The 17,887-nt window shown below is 36.0% G+C and overlaps 2 protein-coding genes across 2 annotated transcripts in view; both read right to left on the bottom strand.

Annotated features, from left to right (window-relative positions):
* The window catches only part of LOC111779740 (serine/threonine-protein phosphatase BSL3-like), a 13,410-nt gene extending 5,294 nt beyond the window's left edge, over nucleotides 1-8,116 (bottom strand). The window contains exons 1-13 of the mRNA XM_023659861.1: nucleotides 7,451-8,116; nucleotides 6,342-6,402; nucleotides 6,174-6,252; nucleotides 5,985-6,064; nucleotides 5,809-5,903; nucleotides 3,988-4,087; nucleotides 2,901-2,970; nucleotides 1,973-2,074; nucleotides 1,810-1,891; nucleotides 1,210-1,389; nucleotides 674-947; nucleotides 341-584; nucleotides 62-232 (exon numbers count right to left, since the gene is read on the bottom strand). Of these exons, the coding sequence (XP_023515629.1) occupies nucleotides 62-232; nucleotides 341-584; nucleotides 674-947; nucleotides 1,210-1,389; nucleotides 1,810-1,891; nucleotides 1,973-2,074; nucleotides 2,901-2,970; nucleotides 3,988-4,087; nucleotides 5,809-5,903; nucleotides 5,985-6,064; nucleotides 6,174-6,252; nucleotides 6,342-6,402; nucleotides 7,451-7,886 (1,974 nt within the window). The 5' untranslated portion in view covers nucleotides 7,887-8,116. The remainder of the gene's footprint in view (nucleotides 1-61; nucleotides 233-340; nucleotides 585-673; nucleotides 948-1,209; nucleotides 1,390-1,809; nucleotides 1,892-1,972; nucleotides 2,075-2,900; nucleotides 2,971-3,987; nucleotides 4,088-5,808; nucleotides 5,904-5,984; nucleotides 6,065-6,173; nucleotides 6,253-6,341; nucleotides 6,403-7,450) is intronic.
* A 2,974-nt stretch (nucleotides 8,117-11,090) lies between these two features.
* LOC111780733 (dnaJ homolog subfamily C member 8-like) lies at nucleotides 11,091-17,522 on the bottom strand. Its single transcript, XM_023661220.1, has 9 exons — nucleotides 17,206-17,522; nucleotides 14,176-14,266; nucleotides 14,011-14,071; nucleotides 13,809-13,886; nucleotides 12,965-13,038; nucleotides 12,207-12,320; nucleotides 12,018-12,125; nucleotides 11,495-11,533; nucleotides 11,091-11,402 (listed from the first exon to the last, which is right to left on the bottom strand). The coding sequence occupies exons 1-9, from the start codon at nucleotides 17,307-17,309 to the stop codon at nucleotides 11,316-11,318; spliced, it is 756 nt and encodes a 251-aa protein (XP_023516988.1). The 5' UTR covers nucleotides 17,310-17,522; the 3' UTR covers nucleotides 11,091-11,315.
* Nucleotides 17,523-17,887: the final 365 nt, after the last annotated feature.

Here is a 17,887-nt window from a genome sequence, read left to right as displayed (position 1 = left end):
TTAAAAAAAAAAAAAAAAAAACTAATAATTCAGTTTTAATATACTTAATAATAGTTAATACCGTTTTTGGAACACTGTTAATGGACATCTGTCGATCCAGAAGCTTCCTTGCTGCAGTTGCACTCTCTGGGGTACCATAGCTCACACGACGACCTTCATTTTCAAACTGATCAATTGAAAGTTGCCTAACCAGACCGCCTAAAGCCCCACTAGTTTCAGCGGCTACAACCACCTGAAACAAATGGGACAAAATATTAGCCATCCAGTTTGATCTAATTGAGGTTTAGTTACGTAGTAATTGAGATCACATTCAAAAGGGTAACCGAAATCAAAGACTGACAGCTCTATGATGCAATCGAACTCCAGATGGAGCAATGTTAGTCAATGCATCTGAATCGGGCTTTATCAAGCTAGATATTTGTGTCCCACTAGGAGTAGCCTCTGCTCCTCGATCTCTGTCAGGCAGTTCAACTTCCCCATTGTCTTGTACTCGTCGGGCCTTGGCAGCAGCCAATGTTGCACTAATGGCCTCAGCTTCTGCAGCTGATGCTTCAACCAAATACTCAACACCTTTATTTAGTCTCCTGAAGAGAGACAAGATGCATTGGTAAAGCATGTGGCAAGCAACAACTAAGTATTAAACAAAAATCAGATCAAGAAACTTCTGTTTTACCGAGGGCCCTGAAGCATAGCATTTTCAGTGCTTATATCAGTATACATGTCACCACTTATAGAAGGAGCTACAGGGTTTCCCAGCACTACAGCACCATCAGGAGCTACAACATGAATGGCCTGTCTACTCCTTTCATCGTTAAATGCATATTTTCCTGACAGCCGCCCAGACTGAATGCCGGATGTAGCAGCTGAAGCTGCAGCATGTGAAGCTGCACTTGTAGTTTCAGCAGCTGCTAGATCTTCAGCAACAAGAAGGTCATCAAGCAACACCCCTAAACAATAATATAACATGTTACACCGCAACCTCGCCAAACAAGAGAAGAGTTGCATAATAGAAAAATCACATCATCCAAAATTTGACATCAGAAGCCAATGGAGGATCCATAACCAAATTTGATTAAAACGCACTTGCACTACCTACGAAGTTCTAAATAAGTTGTAGAAGAAATGAAGTTATCACTTGCCCAATAAATCATCACAGAAAAATTAATAATGGACATCTCAAAGCCAAATGTGGATACTTTCATTACTTACCACCCCGCAAACCACCATAAATGAAGATCAAGTCACCCACAGCAGCAGCTGCATGCCTACAACGCCTTGTTAACTCAACTGCAGCATCCCCACCGGCAGCATCTGCACTGTATCTTCCTGTCCTAGGACTGGTTACAACTGATTTTGTATCACACCAGATGCCTGCTGCGGTATCCAACACTAAAAAAACAGTAGAAAACAGTAAAGTTTTTATTGTTCAAGTTGAGAAATTCCATATAAATTAAATATAACAATTTCAAAAACATAAAAGCTAAAAAGTAGAGCCATATTGGCCATATTTCCAATGAGTGTAAAACCATGAAGTATAATTTAATACGTAGCTAGTCTCACAATCCTTTTTTTTTTACACCCAGCGACCTCAGGGCCCACCTCCTTTATAAACTAAGTCATAAGTATTTCTTCCTTTTAATGTTCTCTTCTTTTTTTTTTAAAGTTCTGTTTTTGTTTTTCTTTTCTCTCCCTCTGGGGGATTGTATATCTGAACAATTCTCTTCCTTGTTATCAATTAATGAAAAGTTTGTTTCTTGTTAAAAATAATATCTAATAAAAATTGGAGCATGAGTAGGGAAAAACAAGAACCTGCAATACTTGATGAATCTTCCACCATACGGCCCCCACCAAGTGCTCCTCCAGAAACATGGAGTCGTGCATTTACAAAGATCTGAAAGAATTACAAACGCATGTCCAGACTTCCCATAGTGTACAGAGAGGCCAAAATCAAAAAGGACAAAATAAATCTTACAGCAGCATGTTGATATCTTGCAGATGGTGAGACACCAGGAGCAATTGCCCATTCCCAACGACCATCTCTGTGTTTAGCTAGCCCATAGGCACTTGCCAATGGCTAAAAAAAGATCAGAAAATGAACAAAGTATAATATAAAATTAACATATATAATGCAACATGGGTAGCATACTCCAATAATATAAACATAACACATGGAACATTCATGACAGTATAAAACCTAAGAAAAAATAGTTAACAACGGGATTAATTCAATCCTCCCTTATGTTTTTTCGTTTCTTTTCTTTGTTTGAATTAACATATAATGATAGAACAAAACTGAAATAGAATAAAAAGGAATTAATGGACGTTATTGCACCAAGCTATGCACTTGAGAATAGAGAATATGTCTGTGAGTTGACACAAACAGAACACTCTAAGACTTGCTGGATACGCCTCAAACACATGTTGCCACAATAGATATATGTTGAACTGAATACAAGCTGAATACTTGTAGGACACCATATGTTGACACTAGTAAGCACAAATTACGATGTTGCCACAATAGATATATGTCGAACTGAATACCAGTTAAATACTTGTTGGACACCACTTGTTGACACTAGTAAGCACAAATTACGTATTAGAGACTCACGACTAAGTAGGCATCGTACTTTTTTTTTTTTCTTTTCAAAAAGGAAACAATTTTTCATTGATAGATGGAAAGAAATAAGATATTCGAGTTAATAACTCCTAATATTAGACATCAATCCGCACAAAAAAAAAAAAAAAAAAAAAAAAAAAAAAAAAAAAAAAAAAAAAAAAAAAAAAAAANAAAAAAAAAAAAAAAAAAAAAAAAAAAAAAAAAAAAAAAAAAAAAAAAAAAAACGGAAGCAACCACCCACAAATAATAAATACTATAGAAGGATTGACACTTTTTAACTCACCACACTGTTTGCATCCCTTCCTCCACATAGCAGAAGAAGACCATCAGAGCGAGCACTTGCAGTTGCATACCTAATTAAGGTATTAAAAGCTAGATTAGGGATAATCTGATAACATCCACAGAAAATCATACAGAGCCAAGGGTAAATAGTAAAAGGAAGTTCATACTTTCCAACAATAAAATTATCAAAATTAAATCCATGGTTCAAGCACAACCTCAAAATAAATAAATTTTTTAAAAAAAATGGAACTTTGCACAAGCCAGCTTAAGCTAGGAGACAATTGCACCCTCCAACTATAGATAACATTTTCGCCCTCACGTATTCTAATTGATCCATTAACCATTCAAACTTAGCAAAGTGCTAACATTAGACCTAATCATTAATGACCTTAAACTCTACATCGCAGTTATTTTTACTTAGTTTCAAAGAACCCCATTTGAACATCTTACCCCAAACGTACCTACCTTATCCAAATCCCAATCTTAACCCCAAATTTTTTTTAATAATTATTATATATTTATTAGGCAATTCACCATCACCAAACTCGACCCTTATCTTCAAGGCCTTGGTTTGAAAGATTTGCAAATCTTTTCAGAGCTTGTTTTTTCCTTTTCTTTTTTTATTTCAACCCTGGTACACCTTGTCACAAATAATTATAGGCAGACATGCATACAAGTGTAAATGAGATGCAGAGACATTTATTTTAAGTTAAAAAATATGTGGGGATGGGGATTTGAACATCTAACCTACTGGTCAAAGGATATATACCTTATTCAATTGAGTTAAGCTTAAAGAATATATACCTTAACCAATTGAGTTAAGCTCAGATTGACAATTTTATTGTAATTCCTTGGGATTGGTGCATTCTTCTCACTCTTTTGTAAATTTCATACACGAACGAATTGTTTCCTTTTATATATATTATATATAAAAGAGACAACTTCATTGATGTTTGAAATTTACAAAAAGGACATGACCATGATGCTTACAAAAGACCTTCCCAATTTACAATGAGCGAGGTAGCAAAACTATAAGACAATTTACCCCGGGGGGAAGGTGATTGAAACAAGAGAATGGGTAAACTTACATGCAAGGAGGTGGACCCTCGCCTTCAGGTTCTAACTTACGCCATTCATAAGGCTTGGCAGCTGTATCCAGTGCCCATACATCAGTCAGTGGCCGTTTTCCTGAGTAGTGCAATCAAATAGTTAAACAAGATTCATCTAAAATAAGATAATAGCTAAGTTACGAAAGTTTCCATATGAACCAACCAAGTGAATTATGGCGTAAGCGGTGGCTATGACATACATGGAAAAAAGAATATTGGGTGGTTTACAAAGTGAAAAGAATGTCCAAAAAACTTTTGATGGAACATTATAAAGCTTAAAGATACCTTTGACAGATTCTTTTCTATTAGGGTAGGCAATGGCAGGAATACGCCCTTTTGGAGTGATAGATATATGGGTGGAAAATTGTTCTTTAGCCCTAAGGTTTACAAAGTTTTTTTTTAAGTTCCAGGGAGAAAGATATGTTGATTTTGTAAGCATATCAAGAAGATTGTAAATCATGGAAATTTATCATAATTCAAGAGAAGAAATCTCAGAGATGAAGAAATAAGTGAATTTCTGAGCTTTTACATGGATTTGAGGGTGTTCCAATTACGAGATAAGAAGATAAAAAGGTGTTGGTCTCAAAAGATGCTGTTAGAATAGTTTCCATAAAGTCCCTTTTTAAAGAATTTGTTGATTCTCCACCCACATCTAAGTATCATGTATTTGCAATGTGAAGACATCCGACAAAAGTGAGTATTTAAATGACTAGTCCTCATGGAAGGTCTAAATGTAACTAAAAGATTTCAAAGGAGGTGACCCTACTTGGTCAGAAAGGCGTCAACACATTTTTGAGGCAAACAAGTAAATAGAGAGGAAAGATTTGAACAAATCAAAAACCATATAGGTTCTTGGTATGCTTTTATTTGTAAGAGTTTAGCAGTTACTACCCCCACAATACTGCAAAACATCAAACATGCCAAAGAACTCCCAAAGTAATTTCTTCTTGTTGACTCATTGAGGTGCTTCCTTATACTATTCCTAAAGAAATTTAAGGGAGTTTCTTTGCATTTATTCTGTACCTCTTTTAATGCCAATAATATGGTTTCTTTTGTTTGTACTCCATCTAAAGCGATGCAGCCCATTTGAACAGGTTCAAAGTATAGTTCCTTATATACATTTTCAAAATATTAAATATAAATTATGAAACATTGGACAGTGTGTGAAATTTTAAGAATTTATTGTAGCAACAAGAATGAAGGAGTGGATTGAGAAACTTGTGGTCCTTATATTTGCTTATAAAATGAAAAATAGAAAAGAACCCTCTATGCATGTTCTTATTTAAAAAATAAATAAAAAGAACATTCTGAACTTGTTATCTAGGCACTATAAGGACCAAACATCTTGCACTTCATATCCCTTCTAAATTAAAGCTCATTGATATGTAACTCAAGAACCTCTTAGTCGACCTCTAACACTATCAAGGTTCTTCACAAAGCTTAAGCAATACAGAAATATCGCACACCACACCTCTTGTTGGTACACGACTCTCAACAGCCCACTCAAGGGTTCTCATAACCCCATTGTCCGATAAAGCATGTCAAGCATACACCTCCACAAACTAAAATAGAAGTATTCTTCTCTGTCTCAACCTTTACCAAACACATATGAATAAGGAGTCAGATTATAACCTAGTAACACATGATACGGCATATGGCATCTTGACTCAAAGGCTTACATGGAATCTCAAAAAGTAATAGCAGAAAAAAAAAAAGAAAAAAAAAAAGGAAAGCAATGGGCTTCTCAAGAAACAATAAATAATAAACTACATTCATTTAAGGTGAGACAAAGTGACTTGCCATCATTGCCGCCAACTACCATGAGGTATCTTTGTCCAACCAAAGCCATTACATGTCCATAACGTGCCCCCGGGCCACGACCATGCACAGCAACCCTACAGGATTTGGAACGATCTATTATTAAGATCAAACTTAAAAAAACAAACAACAAGAAAGAACAACTACAAAATTCTAACCTGTGCCATCTTGGACGATGCTGCGTGAGGTCAAGGACATGAAGATCCTCAGAAGATAAACCAGCGGGACCAATTCCACCCTACATTGAAATAAAGGGACCTAAATAAATTATAATATTGATCAATAAATCTAAAACGTGATTCCGCATGTGATGAGAACTTAAGTGGGATTATTTGACAGAAAGATACCTGAATAACTACCATTGTTCCCACAGCAGTAGCTACATGAGCAGCCCTTGGGGTGGGTGGTTCTCCAAGTGGAGTTACCCTAAAAAAATAATCCATTGACTAAAGTAATGCATTGAGAAGTAAAAAAGAAAACAAGTTGGCAAGAAAATAGCATTCTCTAAAGCTTACCTGGACCATTTATTTGTTAAAACATCATAACAATGCACATCAGCAGTGGCACCAGCTAATCCTGCTCAATTAGTGGCACAAAATTGTCAAGCATAAAGGTAGAATAAAATAAAACAGAAAAATGCTATTAAAAATCATCACTATAGAACCCCATAAAAAACCCCCGAGTAAACTAAGAGATAAAATTAAGGAATCAACGATAGATGATCCTTTGGTTTAACAATTCAAATCAAATTATAAGAAGAAAAAAAAAACACTTTCTACAGGTCAAATTTCATGTTCCCTGCACTCAACACAAGCCTTAACCATATGTGTTAACAGGGAAGCCCGAAGGCTGTTCCCCACCCTGACAGGGAGATACCAACTATCTCTCCAAAATTATCTGCAGACTAGAATAAAAGAACAAGAGTAGGCGACTCGAAACATTTATATATCAGAGAGGCTAGTAAGCTAGCGGAATAAACATCATACAAATAGGGTAGAAACCTCAATATTAAAATCAATAGACAGAGGGTAGAGACCTGACACCATCGATTATTTAAGATAATCTGCAAAAACTTGTGATGATTTTTGTCGATACCAGTAGGTATTCATAGCCACAACTGATTAAGAGCATATATTCTTTTGGCCGGGGGGATGTTAAAAAGTGGAAAGGATAAGAAATCTATCCTACACCTGAGCAAGAGAACCATTACAAATCATAATGGTTCCTAGCCATACAATCAAAATTGAGTCAAATGCTCTCATCAATTTGTGCCTCAAATGTTTCTTGGGATCTCAAATTGAAGATATCATGCACACCTTAGCCCAACGTCAGTTGATGACACTAAATAATCAGCACATTCTATAGAACTGGAAAATTGCTTAACCTTTAGTTCTGCATTGATATAAGCTAAGAGCAGAGAAGTAATTCGATCAAATAGCAAGCAGAAGAACAATCATATAAAATGAAAATTGAATAGAGACACAAAAGGCTGCGTGCAAACTCCATGTACAGTTTTCAGTTGATACTACGACCAAGAAATTCCAGCAAAAAAGCAGTAAGCTTCAGGCAGAATCCCAAAAAGAGGGAGGAGCAACCTAAAAGTAAAATGATAAGAGAAACATACGGATGCCAGCACTTCCGGCGGATGTAGGAGTCCCTGAGGCTGCAGAGTTGCCCTCGAGAGCAGTGGCACCGCCAAACAAGATAAGCCTCGGCCCTATGTATCCCGGAGTCCCATCCTCACCAACAGCACACACCGCAGTCAATGTGTGGCCGCAGCGCGGCCCAGGGCCATCTTCCTTCTTATCCATTAACGCATTCACCACCGAGTACGTTGGCGCATGTCTCGGCCCCAAAACTGGGATTTGCTGAACCTGCGGCGTAGACGACTGCTGCTGTTGGGATGCGGCCGGCGACTGTATTGAAGATCCATTTCCCTCAGAAGTTTGCTCCCCATCCTGGTCTCCCTCCATTTCCGCAGGCGGCGACGCTGTGTTCTGGTCCTGCGCCAGATCGTGATCGACCTCGGACAACATAGACGAATCGACTTCCATCCCCATCAACCCTTTGATTCAAACCCCTACTCGTAGAGATCCGAACTAAAATTCACAACAAACACCAATCTCCGTCAACATTCAAATTCCTAACCCAACCATCCATCCACATGAAATCATCCAACTCCCATCGCCGGAACCCTAGAGCTCGAATCCTCTGTTTCAATCAATCCCAAAAGTAGCGCTACAATAAAAATACAATCCCCGCAACCTTCTCTACCTCTTCACCCGTAATTCCCCCCNAAAAAAAAAAAAAAAAAACACAAAAAAATCAAAACTCCGATGACAATCTCAGCGGCCCCTTCAAAGACATACGTACAATACAAAAGTGAGAGAGAGAGAGAGAGATGAGAAACGAATACGATGTTTTCTCTCTCCCAATAAGCCCAAAATCTGCCAAAATTTACCCGGTATCACAATAATGTACATAACAATAACAACAACAACAACAACACGTCTTCCATGGACGAATACCTGTGCTTTTAGGATAGAATTGAGATCGTAGGAACGTGAGGAATTAGCGTACGGTGGATGAACAGCAGCCGTGGCGGTACGGCGGCGGAGAGGGGGGAAATGGAGGACTATGGTCACCGGAATTACCGAAGACGGGTCCAAGCCTTTTTTTCTTTCCTTTAACAGAAAATTTCACCTCCTACTTCCTAGGTGTTTTTTTTTTTTTGCCTCAAAATCCAATGGGGCCCGGACAACTATATTCTTACCTCTCCCACGCGCTCTTTCTGGCGCGTGTCACGCCCTCCACACTTGTTGTCCTCTTTCTTCAATTAAAAATGGATGATAAAAATAGTTTTTTTTTTTTTATATATTTTTTTGTTTTAAATTCCCCAATCTAAATACTTTTTTTTTTAATTTAATTTAATCATATTTTAGTTATTCAATTTTTTTATATAATTTATTTGAATTTCCTAGTTATTAATTTTTTTTTACATTTAACTAGTCAGTATAAATTAAATAAATACTCGGATTGATGAATTATAAATTTCATTTAAAGACTATTATTATTTTTAATAATTAGAAAATTTAAATTCTGTATTTATACGACATATGTTCATGAGTAAATAAATAATTGTTACTGGATAATTTAAAATAAATTATTATTATAAAGTAAAATAGCTCCGTTTAAAATGGAATAAAAATAAAATTTAAATCAAAAAATATATTAATAGATGTTATTCAATTAAATATATGTGTATCGTGAAAAGTACGAGATAATATAATATCAATCAATTAGTTCGATAAAGGTTAGTAATAAATTTCGTGATTAAGCTTAATTAACGAACTAATTAATATTTACAATGATAAATCCATTTGAATTAGTAAACGAATTTTTATATGATGTTGTTAAATAATTTATGTTACTTCCGATATTTAGTTCTAGTAAATTCTAGTAATTAATTTTTTTTTTTTCTTCTAAGAGCTAATTAATTATTTGCTTTAGTTGTTTATTATTAACATAAAAATGTCTATTTTGATCCCGATTATCCCGATGATGTTATAATTTTGCGTATTGTAATTCATTTCAATACAATTTACAATAATTTGATTAAGGGTACAGTTATCTTGAATAGAATCAAACCCTCGTCTCTGGTCTTGTTTAGCTAATAGAGGGAAATCTCTCAATTAAGGGCACGGTTATCTTGAATAGAACCAAACCCTCGTCTCCGGCCTTGTTTAGCTGATAGAGGGAAATCTCTCATCCCTCCATCGTCTTAAGAGCACGGTTCTCTTGAATAGAACCAAACCCTCGTCTCCGGCCTTGTTTAGCTGATAGAGGGAAATCTCTCCTCCCTCCATCGCCTCAAGAGCACGATTATCTTGAATAGAACCAAACGCTCGTCTCCGACCTTGTTTAGCTGATAGAGGGAAATCTCTCATCCCTCCCTCGTCCTCAATTAGGATGAATTTTTAACTCAAGTTAAATAGCACATCTCTAATTAAAATACTTTCAAATTTGTATTTAAAATTGCACAGTCGTTCATGATGAGATGATGAGGTGGCAGTGGTCAACAATGAGCAACAACGGTCATGAGAAAAATAAAGGAAAGAGTAAAAGATGGTGCAAGAGTCTTTTTGAAAAAGTTTCCATTTAACATTAAAAAAACAATATTTTAAGAATTCAGATTCAAGTGTTTCATCATGAAAATGTTTTTTTCTTTTCTTTTCTTTTCAAAATAAAACATTTGAAAATGCAATCCAAACCTTGATTATCCTACGAAGGTGTTCGCTAACATATAATCACGTGGAAAATAGGCTCCTTACTATCAAATATGTTACCTTCAAACTGACGCATCTCTCAAATCAACAGCATAAAACTCAACTATCAAACATGTTACCCTCAAACTAACGCATCCCTCGAACCGACGGCATAAAACTCAACTATCATACATGTTACCCTCAAACTAACGTATCCCTCGAACCGACGGCATAAAACTCAACTATCAAACATGTTACCCTCAAACCGACGGATCCCTCAAATCGAGAGCATAAAACTCAACTATTAAGCATGTCCTCAAACTGACGCATCCATCAAACTGATGGCATAAAACTCAACTATCAAACATGTTACCCTCAAACTAACGCATCCCTCGAACCGACGGCATAAAACTCAACTATCATACATGTTACCCTCAAACCGACTGCATAGAACTCAACTGTCAAACATATTATCCTCAAACCGTCGCATCCCTCAAATCAAGGGCATAAAATTCAACTATTAAGCATGTCCTCAAACTGACGCATCCATCAAATTGATGGCATAAAACTCAACTATCAAACATGTTACCCTCAAACCGACGGCATAAAACTCAACTATCATACATGTTACCCTCAAACCAACTGCATAGAACTCAACTGTCAAACATATTATCCTCAAACCGTCGCATCCCTCAAATCAAGGGCATAAAATTCAACTATTAAGCATGTCCTCAAACTGACGCATCCATCAAATTGATGGCATAAAACTCAACTATCAAACATGTTACCCTCAAACCGACGGCATAAAACTCAACTATCATACATGTTACCCTCAAACCAACTGCATAGAACTCAACTGTCAAACATATTATCCTCAAACCGTCGCATCCCTCAAATCAAGGGCATAAAACTCAACTATTAAGCATGTCCTCAAACTGACGGCATAAAACTCAACTATCAAACATGTTACCCTCAGACCGACGCATCATCTCCCCGAGCTGACAGTCAATTCTTAAAATGCTCTATTTATATCACAAAACCAAACTACAAAGCATTAGTGCTACAATGATATTGTATGAATAAGACTTGGCATTCTAACTGCGTAGTTTACAAGCGAGTAATAATAAGATCTGAAACTAGAGTCAGCCTACAACCACAATCTCCCTAGAATTCGCCGGAGCCTAGAAGTGGATGCAGTGCAAATTTTATATGAAATAGAACCAATTAACCTCGCTTTACTGGCCGCTGCACGTATGATTTGTTGGGGTCCTCAGTCTTCAGCTTTGGTGGTCGAGTTTCTCCTTTCTTAGCCTGTACCACACACAAGTTACTCAAATTATGGCCATTAATAATCACAGACATCCGTCTGTATAACACCGCAAACCAAATACATATCATCTTACCTTCTTTCCACCCTTCATAAAATCTCTCCAGCTTGAAACCTGATGACGACATCGAAAAAAACGAAAAGCGTAAGTGCAAATTCAACTATTTGTTCTATTAAAAGTTCGGTGAAGAAATCAAAGACTCGAAACTCCATGTTCTAATTCGAAGTTGAACATTTAGCATAAAGCGACTAATTCTTCCATGTGCTTGTCGCATTAAACGTTCATGTCGATCGCTCAATGGTCAACAGAAAACTCGAAGGTGTCAAATCAGATAATAGAACCAGAAAACCGAAAGCACGAATTCATAGACTTTTCCCTTCTAACCTAGTAATCCCCCCATTATCATATAAACAAATTCAATATATCTTAACCAGGATATGCCTCATTTCATTAAGATGGCATTTCCCGAAGGGAAAAGTCGGAATGGTCATTTTTTCCTTTCCTCCAGAAGCATACCAACAGGCAAAAGTTGAAAGTTCTACAGTGTTACAGAACCAACAGGACAGCATGCCTATGAGACGTTGTGTTAAATACTAACCCTTTGTTCTCTTGTTCCTTCCCACTGCTCTTCATGCTCACGCTTTTTCTTCCACATTTCTTTTGTTTCTTCTTCATCTTTTTTCAATCTTCCTTCTTCCTCAGAAATCTATATGAAAGAAAAGCAATATAGATAATGAACAATCCAAGAATCCAGAGGAATATGAAATTATCTGAGCGTCCTGCATACCCTCATCTGCATCTTTCTTCTCCTCCATTCTTGATCTGTTAATATTTCTCGAACTTTCAATTTTAACTCTTGCTTGAATTCTTCTGTACGCTCATACTGCTGCTCGTATTTTCCCTGTGTCAAACCATGGCATAAAAGGTCGTGGAAATCAAAATACAGAACTATGACATATACTATACATAAATCATGTGAATACATCAACGGATAGTATCGTAATTTCGAGTGTGACAATCAATTGAACCTTTATATAAATTCAAATCCAGTATTTCGTCAGCAAGCTAAATGCATTACAGATAGGGAATGAAGAGCAGTTGGAAGGTTTCTCATAAAGACATTACATAGAGGATGGTTAAGCTGCCCTTGTAACAAATCAATCAGGCCAGTTGGAGGAAGATTTTTACAACATGTTAGATGCAAATTATTGTATATAAATATAAGTCTTAGTTAAGGAAGCCGATTAATTACTTTTCCCTTGCCGTACCTTACCTTTATTTATTATTATTCTTTTTTTAATGCAAAACGATACTTTCATTGCGACAAACGTGACTTTAGTGAACAAAATAACATTCATCAACTTTTCCACAATTTTTTTTTTTCATTCACAACATGATAAGAGAAAGACCTCTGTTAATTCACAGATGGAAGCCTCATGATCCAACTCTAGATTTGAACCATAAATGGACTCCATTGATATTGCAATTAGAACATAAAGGTAATAAGAGCATATGAAATGTGGAAAATAAAGGAATTCAGCTAACCTCTTCAACCAATGATTTTATTTTCGAAGCTGTATCTTTCTTCAAATGTTTCTTCCTCTTTGCTAGAAGTTCTTCTGAAGTTCAAAATAAGCACAAGTGAGAAAATTTCTCTCAACTCCATAGAAAGAATATCTACGGGCCATGAAGTCAGCGTATCCAGAAATTTAAGGATCTAGGTCATGTAAATGAACCCTTGTAATTAGGAGAACCTTCAACATATAAGCACAAATGGATGTGGATATTACTGCACCATATATGAGTAAGGTTGCTAAGGCAGGCACTAGGCAAGATACTGAAATGAGTCAAAACCAAAGTCTTTTAAATTAGTGGACTTACACTTAGACATAGACTAGGGTTAGTGTTTAAGAAGAATAATCACGGTAGATTCAATTCAAATTCTTCAGCCATAATTTTGTAAAGGCTCTAAGATTGTAAGATATAAATGATTAGTTTCCATGATATAATGGATAAAAAACTAAACAAAGCTGGATTTTATGATGCTTATGTAACTACTTCACTTTGTGGCTATGGTCTTTTCTGTATTTCGTTTATCAATCAAATTCATTCCTCACAAAAAATTAAAAAAAAAAAACTGCATTTTGAGAAGGTTAAAATTTTCTTCGCCGAGTAGTTTGAGGCTTTATTTGATATGGTGTAATCTAAATACGCAAAAACATCAATTTCCCTAACTCATATGGAGGCAATGCAATCAAGAAACTTTGTCAACTAAAGTGCAATGCAATGGTAAGATATAGATATGGGTAGGCACAAATTTTATTCCCCGCCTATAGTGCATGTAGCCCCATTCTTTTTGTTATCTCACTAAAAGCATTAGATCACTTGCCTTTTGCTGCATTGACTTGGCTAAGAATATAACCCCTTTCCTGCTCATCAAGTAATAGCTGCTGTGCTTTTGCCAATGCTGCCAAGCATCAACAAACTGATATTAGTTGGATATTACATGCACGGACAGTTAAAATAAAATCTATATCGCCTTGAATGCAAAACATTAAACTAGACAAAAGTAATATCATAAGTCAATATACCTGCAAATGCTTCTTTCGACTGTGGATGCTTACATTTATCAGGGTGAACCAGCAATGATAACTACAAATAATTAGGCATTTTAAAGTGAATTCGCCGAATCTCAAGGGCACATGTACTTATAGAAACAGTCCTGTTCAAGACCAGATTTCATGCAAAGCAATTACCTTACGATATTGTCTTTTCACCTCTTCTGGAGTTGCATCAAATGGTAACTTCAGATACTCGAAGGGATTCAATTTGAAGCAGGACAAGATCCTAGAGAGATAAGTCTCCCAAACGTTACAAAAGATAATACCAACACCATAATTGTGGATAGTACATGAAAAAAGATTTGATTATATTACAAGCAAGACAGAGAATTTTGATATAAATTAAACTTAAACCAGAACTTCTAATTCAAATAATCAACATTCAACATAGTATCAACAGAATTAAGTACAAAAGCAGGAACGAGGTACCCTTGTTGGACATAGAGGCAAAAGAAGATTCCCAGAAAAAAGCTATTCAATTGGATTAATTTTAAAGGAAAATAAATTAAATAGACAATGATGATTATAAGAAAATTTAACGAGTCTATCAAGTAGAAACATTGAAACATCAGTCCCCAACTTCCCAACCATATCTTCTCCTACCTTAATTTATATTTTCCTCTCTAATCACTCGATGTACAAGCTATTTATAATTAATTGTTATGATCTTGGGTCCCACAACACTTTCCCTCCTCGGATGGACGTTGATTTCTATGTTTCCCTTATCTGAGTCCAATACATGATACCATTTTTTTAGATCAAGCTTTCATTGAGAAAAGAAAGAATATAGAATGGCATACAAAAACCAACCCAACAAAAGGAGCCCTTCAAACTACAAAATTATACCACCCTAAAAAGTTGAGTTGTGCTCTCAAATGAAGGAATACATGTCAATTATTGCTGAGTTGGGCTCACTTTGATAATTGATCTTAAAATTTTAATTCTATCTTATTCTCCATGCTTCCTTATCCCACCCTAAAAAGTGGCAGAAAGATGTTATGGAGGCAGGTTCCACATAAGTTATACCTCAGTTTCGTGAAACCAAATAGACTGTTACAAATGATCAAAACATTTCCCAAATGATTTTTTTTTTTTTTTTTTTTGCCCATGAGAAACCAGCTTTCATTAAGAAAATGAAAGTATAAGAAACAAACAAAATTATGAGGCCTTAATATTCAATATTAAGCTGATGGCATGTCATGTTACTTCCTTTCAGTAGGCTGAAATGTTGTCAATGACATTGAAGAAAAATAATCTTTCCAGTATTTTCATGTAAAAAATGGCTGAACTCAACTTATCATAGCACTATTGTTGTTTAACTCCATACTTGAAAAAAATATAAGTAACCACATTCATCCAAAGGGGAAAGATCAACTTCATCCTCCATCAATCCTAGCTTAGATTCTCACTTGCCAACTCTTTTTTGTTCAAAATTCCAAGCAAAACCGCTAAACATTTGGAGAAAATGCTTCCAGTTGAAAGATTTGAAGGGGTCATGAGAGCAATACATTTAGGTAATGGTTGGCTTGCAAGAACGAGAATAAGAAATAAAACCAGAATCCTCATTTTCTTGTTAGTTTAGTCTGCTTGTGATAGAATTCCTTTTTCTCATATTCCCTGTCCCGGAGTCTCCATTCTTCATTGGCATGATGATGATATTCTGTTTGCCAATCTCCCAAAAATACCACAAATGGACGTGACTCCAAACACACTTAGACACATGTCGAGACAAAATTAGACTTTCCAAAAGACAAACAAAACACAAACTACATAATCTCAAATTCAAAGTCTTTGACATTCTCCTAGGAAAATTTTCAAATATTGTGGTAAATGTAACAAGGCAGGGGATGAATCATGATAACAGAAAATCTATAACTTAATAGAAACTGCAATATAAGAGAAGTTCCCCGCTAAATATCTTCTAACTAAAGAGTGACTAACAGGAGGTATTTAAAGCAGGGACAAACCATAGATTCTTATTCTAAGATCCAAGAAGGGGTGTCGATCTATATTTCATGGTTAGGAAAGATATAGAAGCAGATGAGAAATCCTCTAGCATAGCGATAGAGATAATAGAAATTACAAAAGATATGCCTGTCTAGAGTACATTAATAGTGTGGATTGATGCAAACTTAACACCAGAATACAACAATCTAGCTATTTTAAGTCATGGATTTAATTTTTCTTTTTATCTCAGACGGTGTAACAGAGGAATCTGTATGGTATCTACAACTTTGCATGTAACAGCCATTTTACTTTAGATTGTATATACTTATAAGTTACACCAAATTTGTGCCACAAAGACTCTCTACTCCACAACCATTTTGCACAGATGAAATCTCTATCGAATGTTCCACCCTTTCGTACTAAATTCCATCATAAATCCTTCGGGGCCAAGTAACTTATACAATCCTATGTCTATAATTGCTTCTAACTTCCTCTTCAATGAATAGTTACGCCAGATTAAAATATGAGATTGAATTTCAAGAATGGCCCCATAAGCTTCTTAAACAAATCCATAAACTTCTCCTATTAGCTTCATCATCAGGCAAGGAACTTATTCCATCCACGGACGAAACTTTTGCAATGGAGTTTCTTCGTCTACACGACACCAACCTACAGAACAGAGTTGAGTTCGAGTTCTTATCACCATATTAACTATCTAAGTTGGCATTTCTGTCTCCAAAAGGATTCCATACAATCAAAAATCCACCCAACGGGCAATCCCATTGGCTAAGGCCCAGGGTCCCTTGATATCTCCAACGTATAGGGCCTTGGGCGAGGAGTGCAATTTTTTCAGAACAAAAAATCCAATCTAATCCAAGTGTTTACAAAGCATCCCATAGCCATACTAATACAGATTCTCATTTCCAACGAATACGATCAAGAGATATAATTCCCAAAAATAAATCCTCACGTTAACCAAGTGAACTCAATTCTAATCATCAAGCATTACAAGATCCAAGTAAACGCACACAACAAACAACAAATTCGCACACTCCTAGATAAGGAACTAAAAATCACTAGCATACCGATGATATACCGTGTGAAAACCCCCACAAACCCTAATGCCTCTTAACTAAAATCAATGCCATACACCACCAAAACATGAGAAGAAAACGATGCTTGGGGATAACAAAATTGAGCGAAAGAGAGGAGAGAGACCTGATAACTTCGTTATCTCTTTCAACTTCGCTAACTTCGGCGAAGAAGGTCTTGAGCAACAAGTCCTCCTCGGCGGTGGAGGTGGATTTATTGGCCTCACCCATAAAAAAGCTGCGTTGTGTTTGAGTTTGCAGTTGAATCGGTGAGCCGAAATTGAACCTCCTTCTGCCCAATTGTGAAGGTATCGGATCAAACTCGGTTGAGAGTACCTGAGAAGAAGCTGTATGGTTGAAGACGATGACGGGAAGGGATGGATTGTGAGAAACTCGGAAAATCCGACACCTGAAAGCCACAATCCATCCAATTCGAGCAACTCAGGTTACGTTTTAAAAAAATATTAAAAACAATAATATATACATATACATATACATATAAAAATCGATTATGTCTAGTTTGAATGATTCTTCTTGATTTAATATCTTAAGTTAAGAACACTTGTTTGAGATTCGGATTACTCCACAAGTAAGATTGATCATGTCTATCTTGAATGATTCTTCCATATCAAATATTTTAGTACAAAAACACTTGTTTGAAATTCGAATCACCCTACAAGCAAGATTGATGTTTCTACATACAACCTAAACGGCTTAGAATTGCATAGAGACTTAATCATTTGGCTGAAGAAAGCACAAATGCTCCTTTTACTATATTTTTCAAGTCTCCCTACAAATACAACATACAT

Source organism: Cucurbita pepo, chromosome LG18 (assembly GCF_002806865.2).
Source record: "Cucurbita pepo subsp. pepo cultivar mu-cu-16 chromosome LG18, ASM280686v2, whole genome shotgun sequence".
In the NCBI taxonomy this organism is placed as follows: Eukaryota; Viridiplantae; Streptophyta; class Magnoliopsida; order Cucurbitales; family Cucurbitaceae; genus Cucurbita; species Cucurbita pepo.
The sequence above is the reverse complement of the archived record's forward strand: the minus strand, read 5'-3'. Positions and strand labels throughout refer to the sequence as shown.

Coding starts and splice junctions, on each gene's coding strand:
- LOC111780733 (XM_023661220.1), bottom strand. CDS start 17,309: ATGGGTGAGGCCAATAAATCCACCTCCACCGCCGAGGAGGACTTGTTG. Junction 14,072..14,175: donor TGAAAAGACAATATCGTAAG/GTAATTGCTTTG, acceptor AATTATTTGTAG/TTATCATTGCTGGTTCACCC. Junction 13,887..14,010: donor GTCGAAAGAAGCATTTGCAG/GTATATTGACTT, acceptor GATGCTTGGCAG/CATTGGCAAAAGCACAGCAG.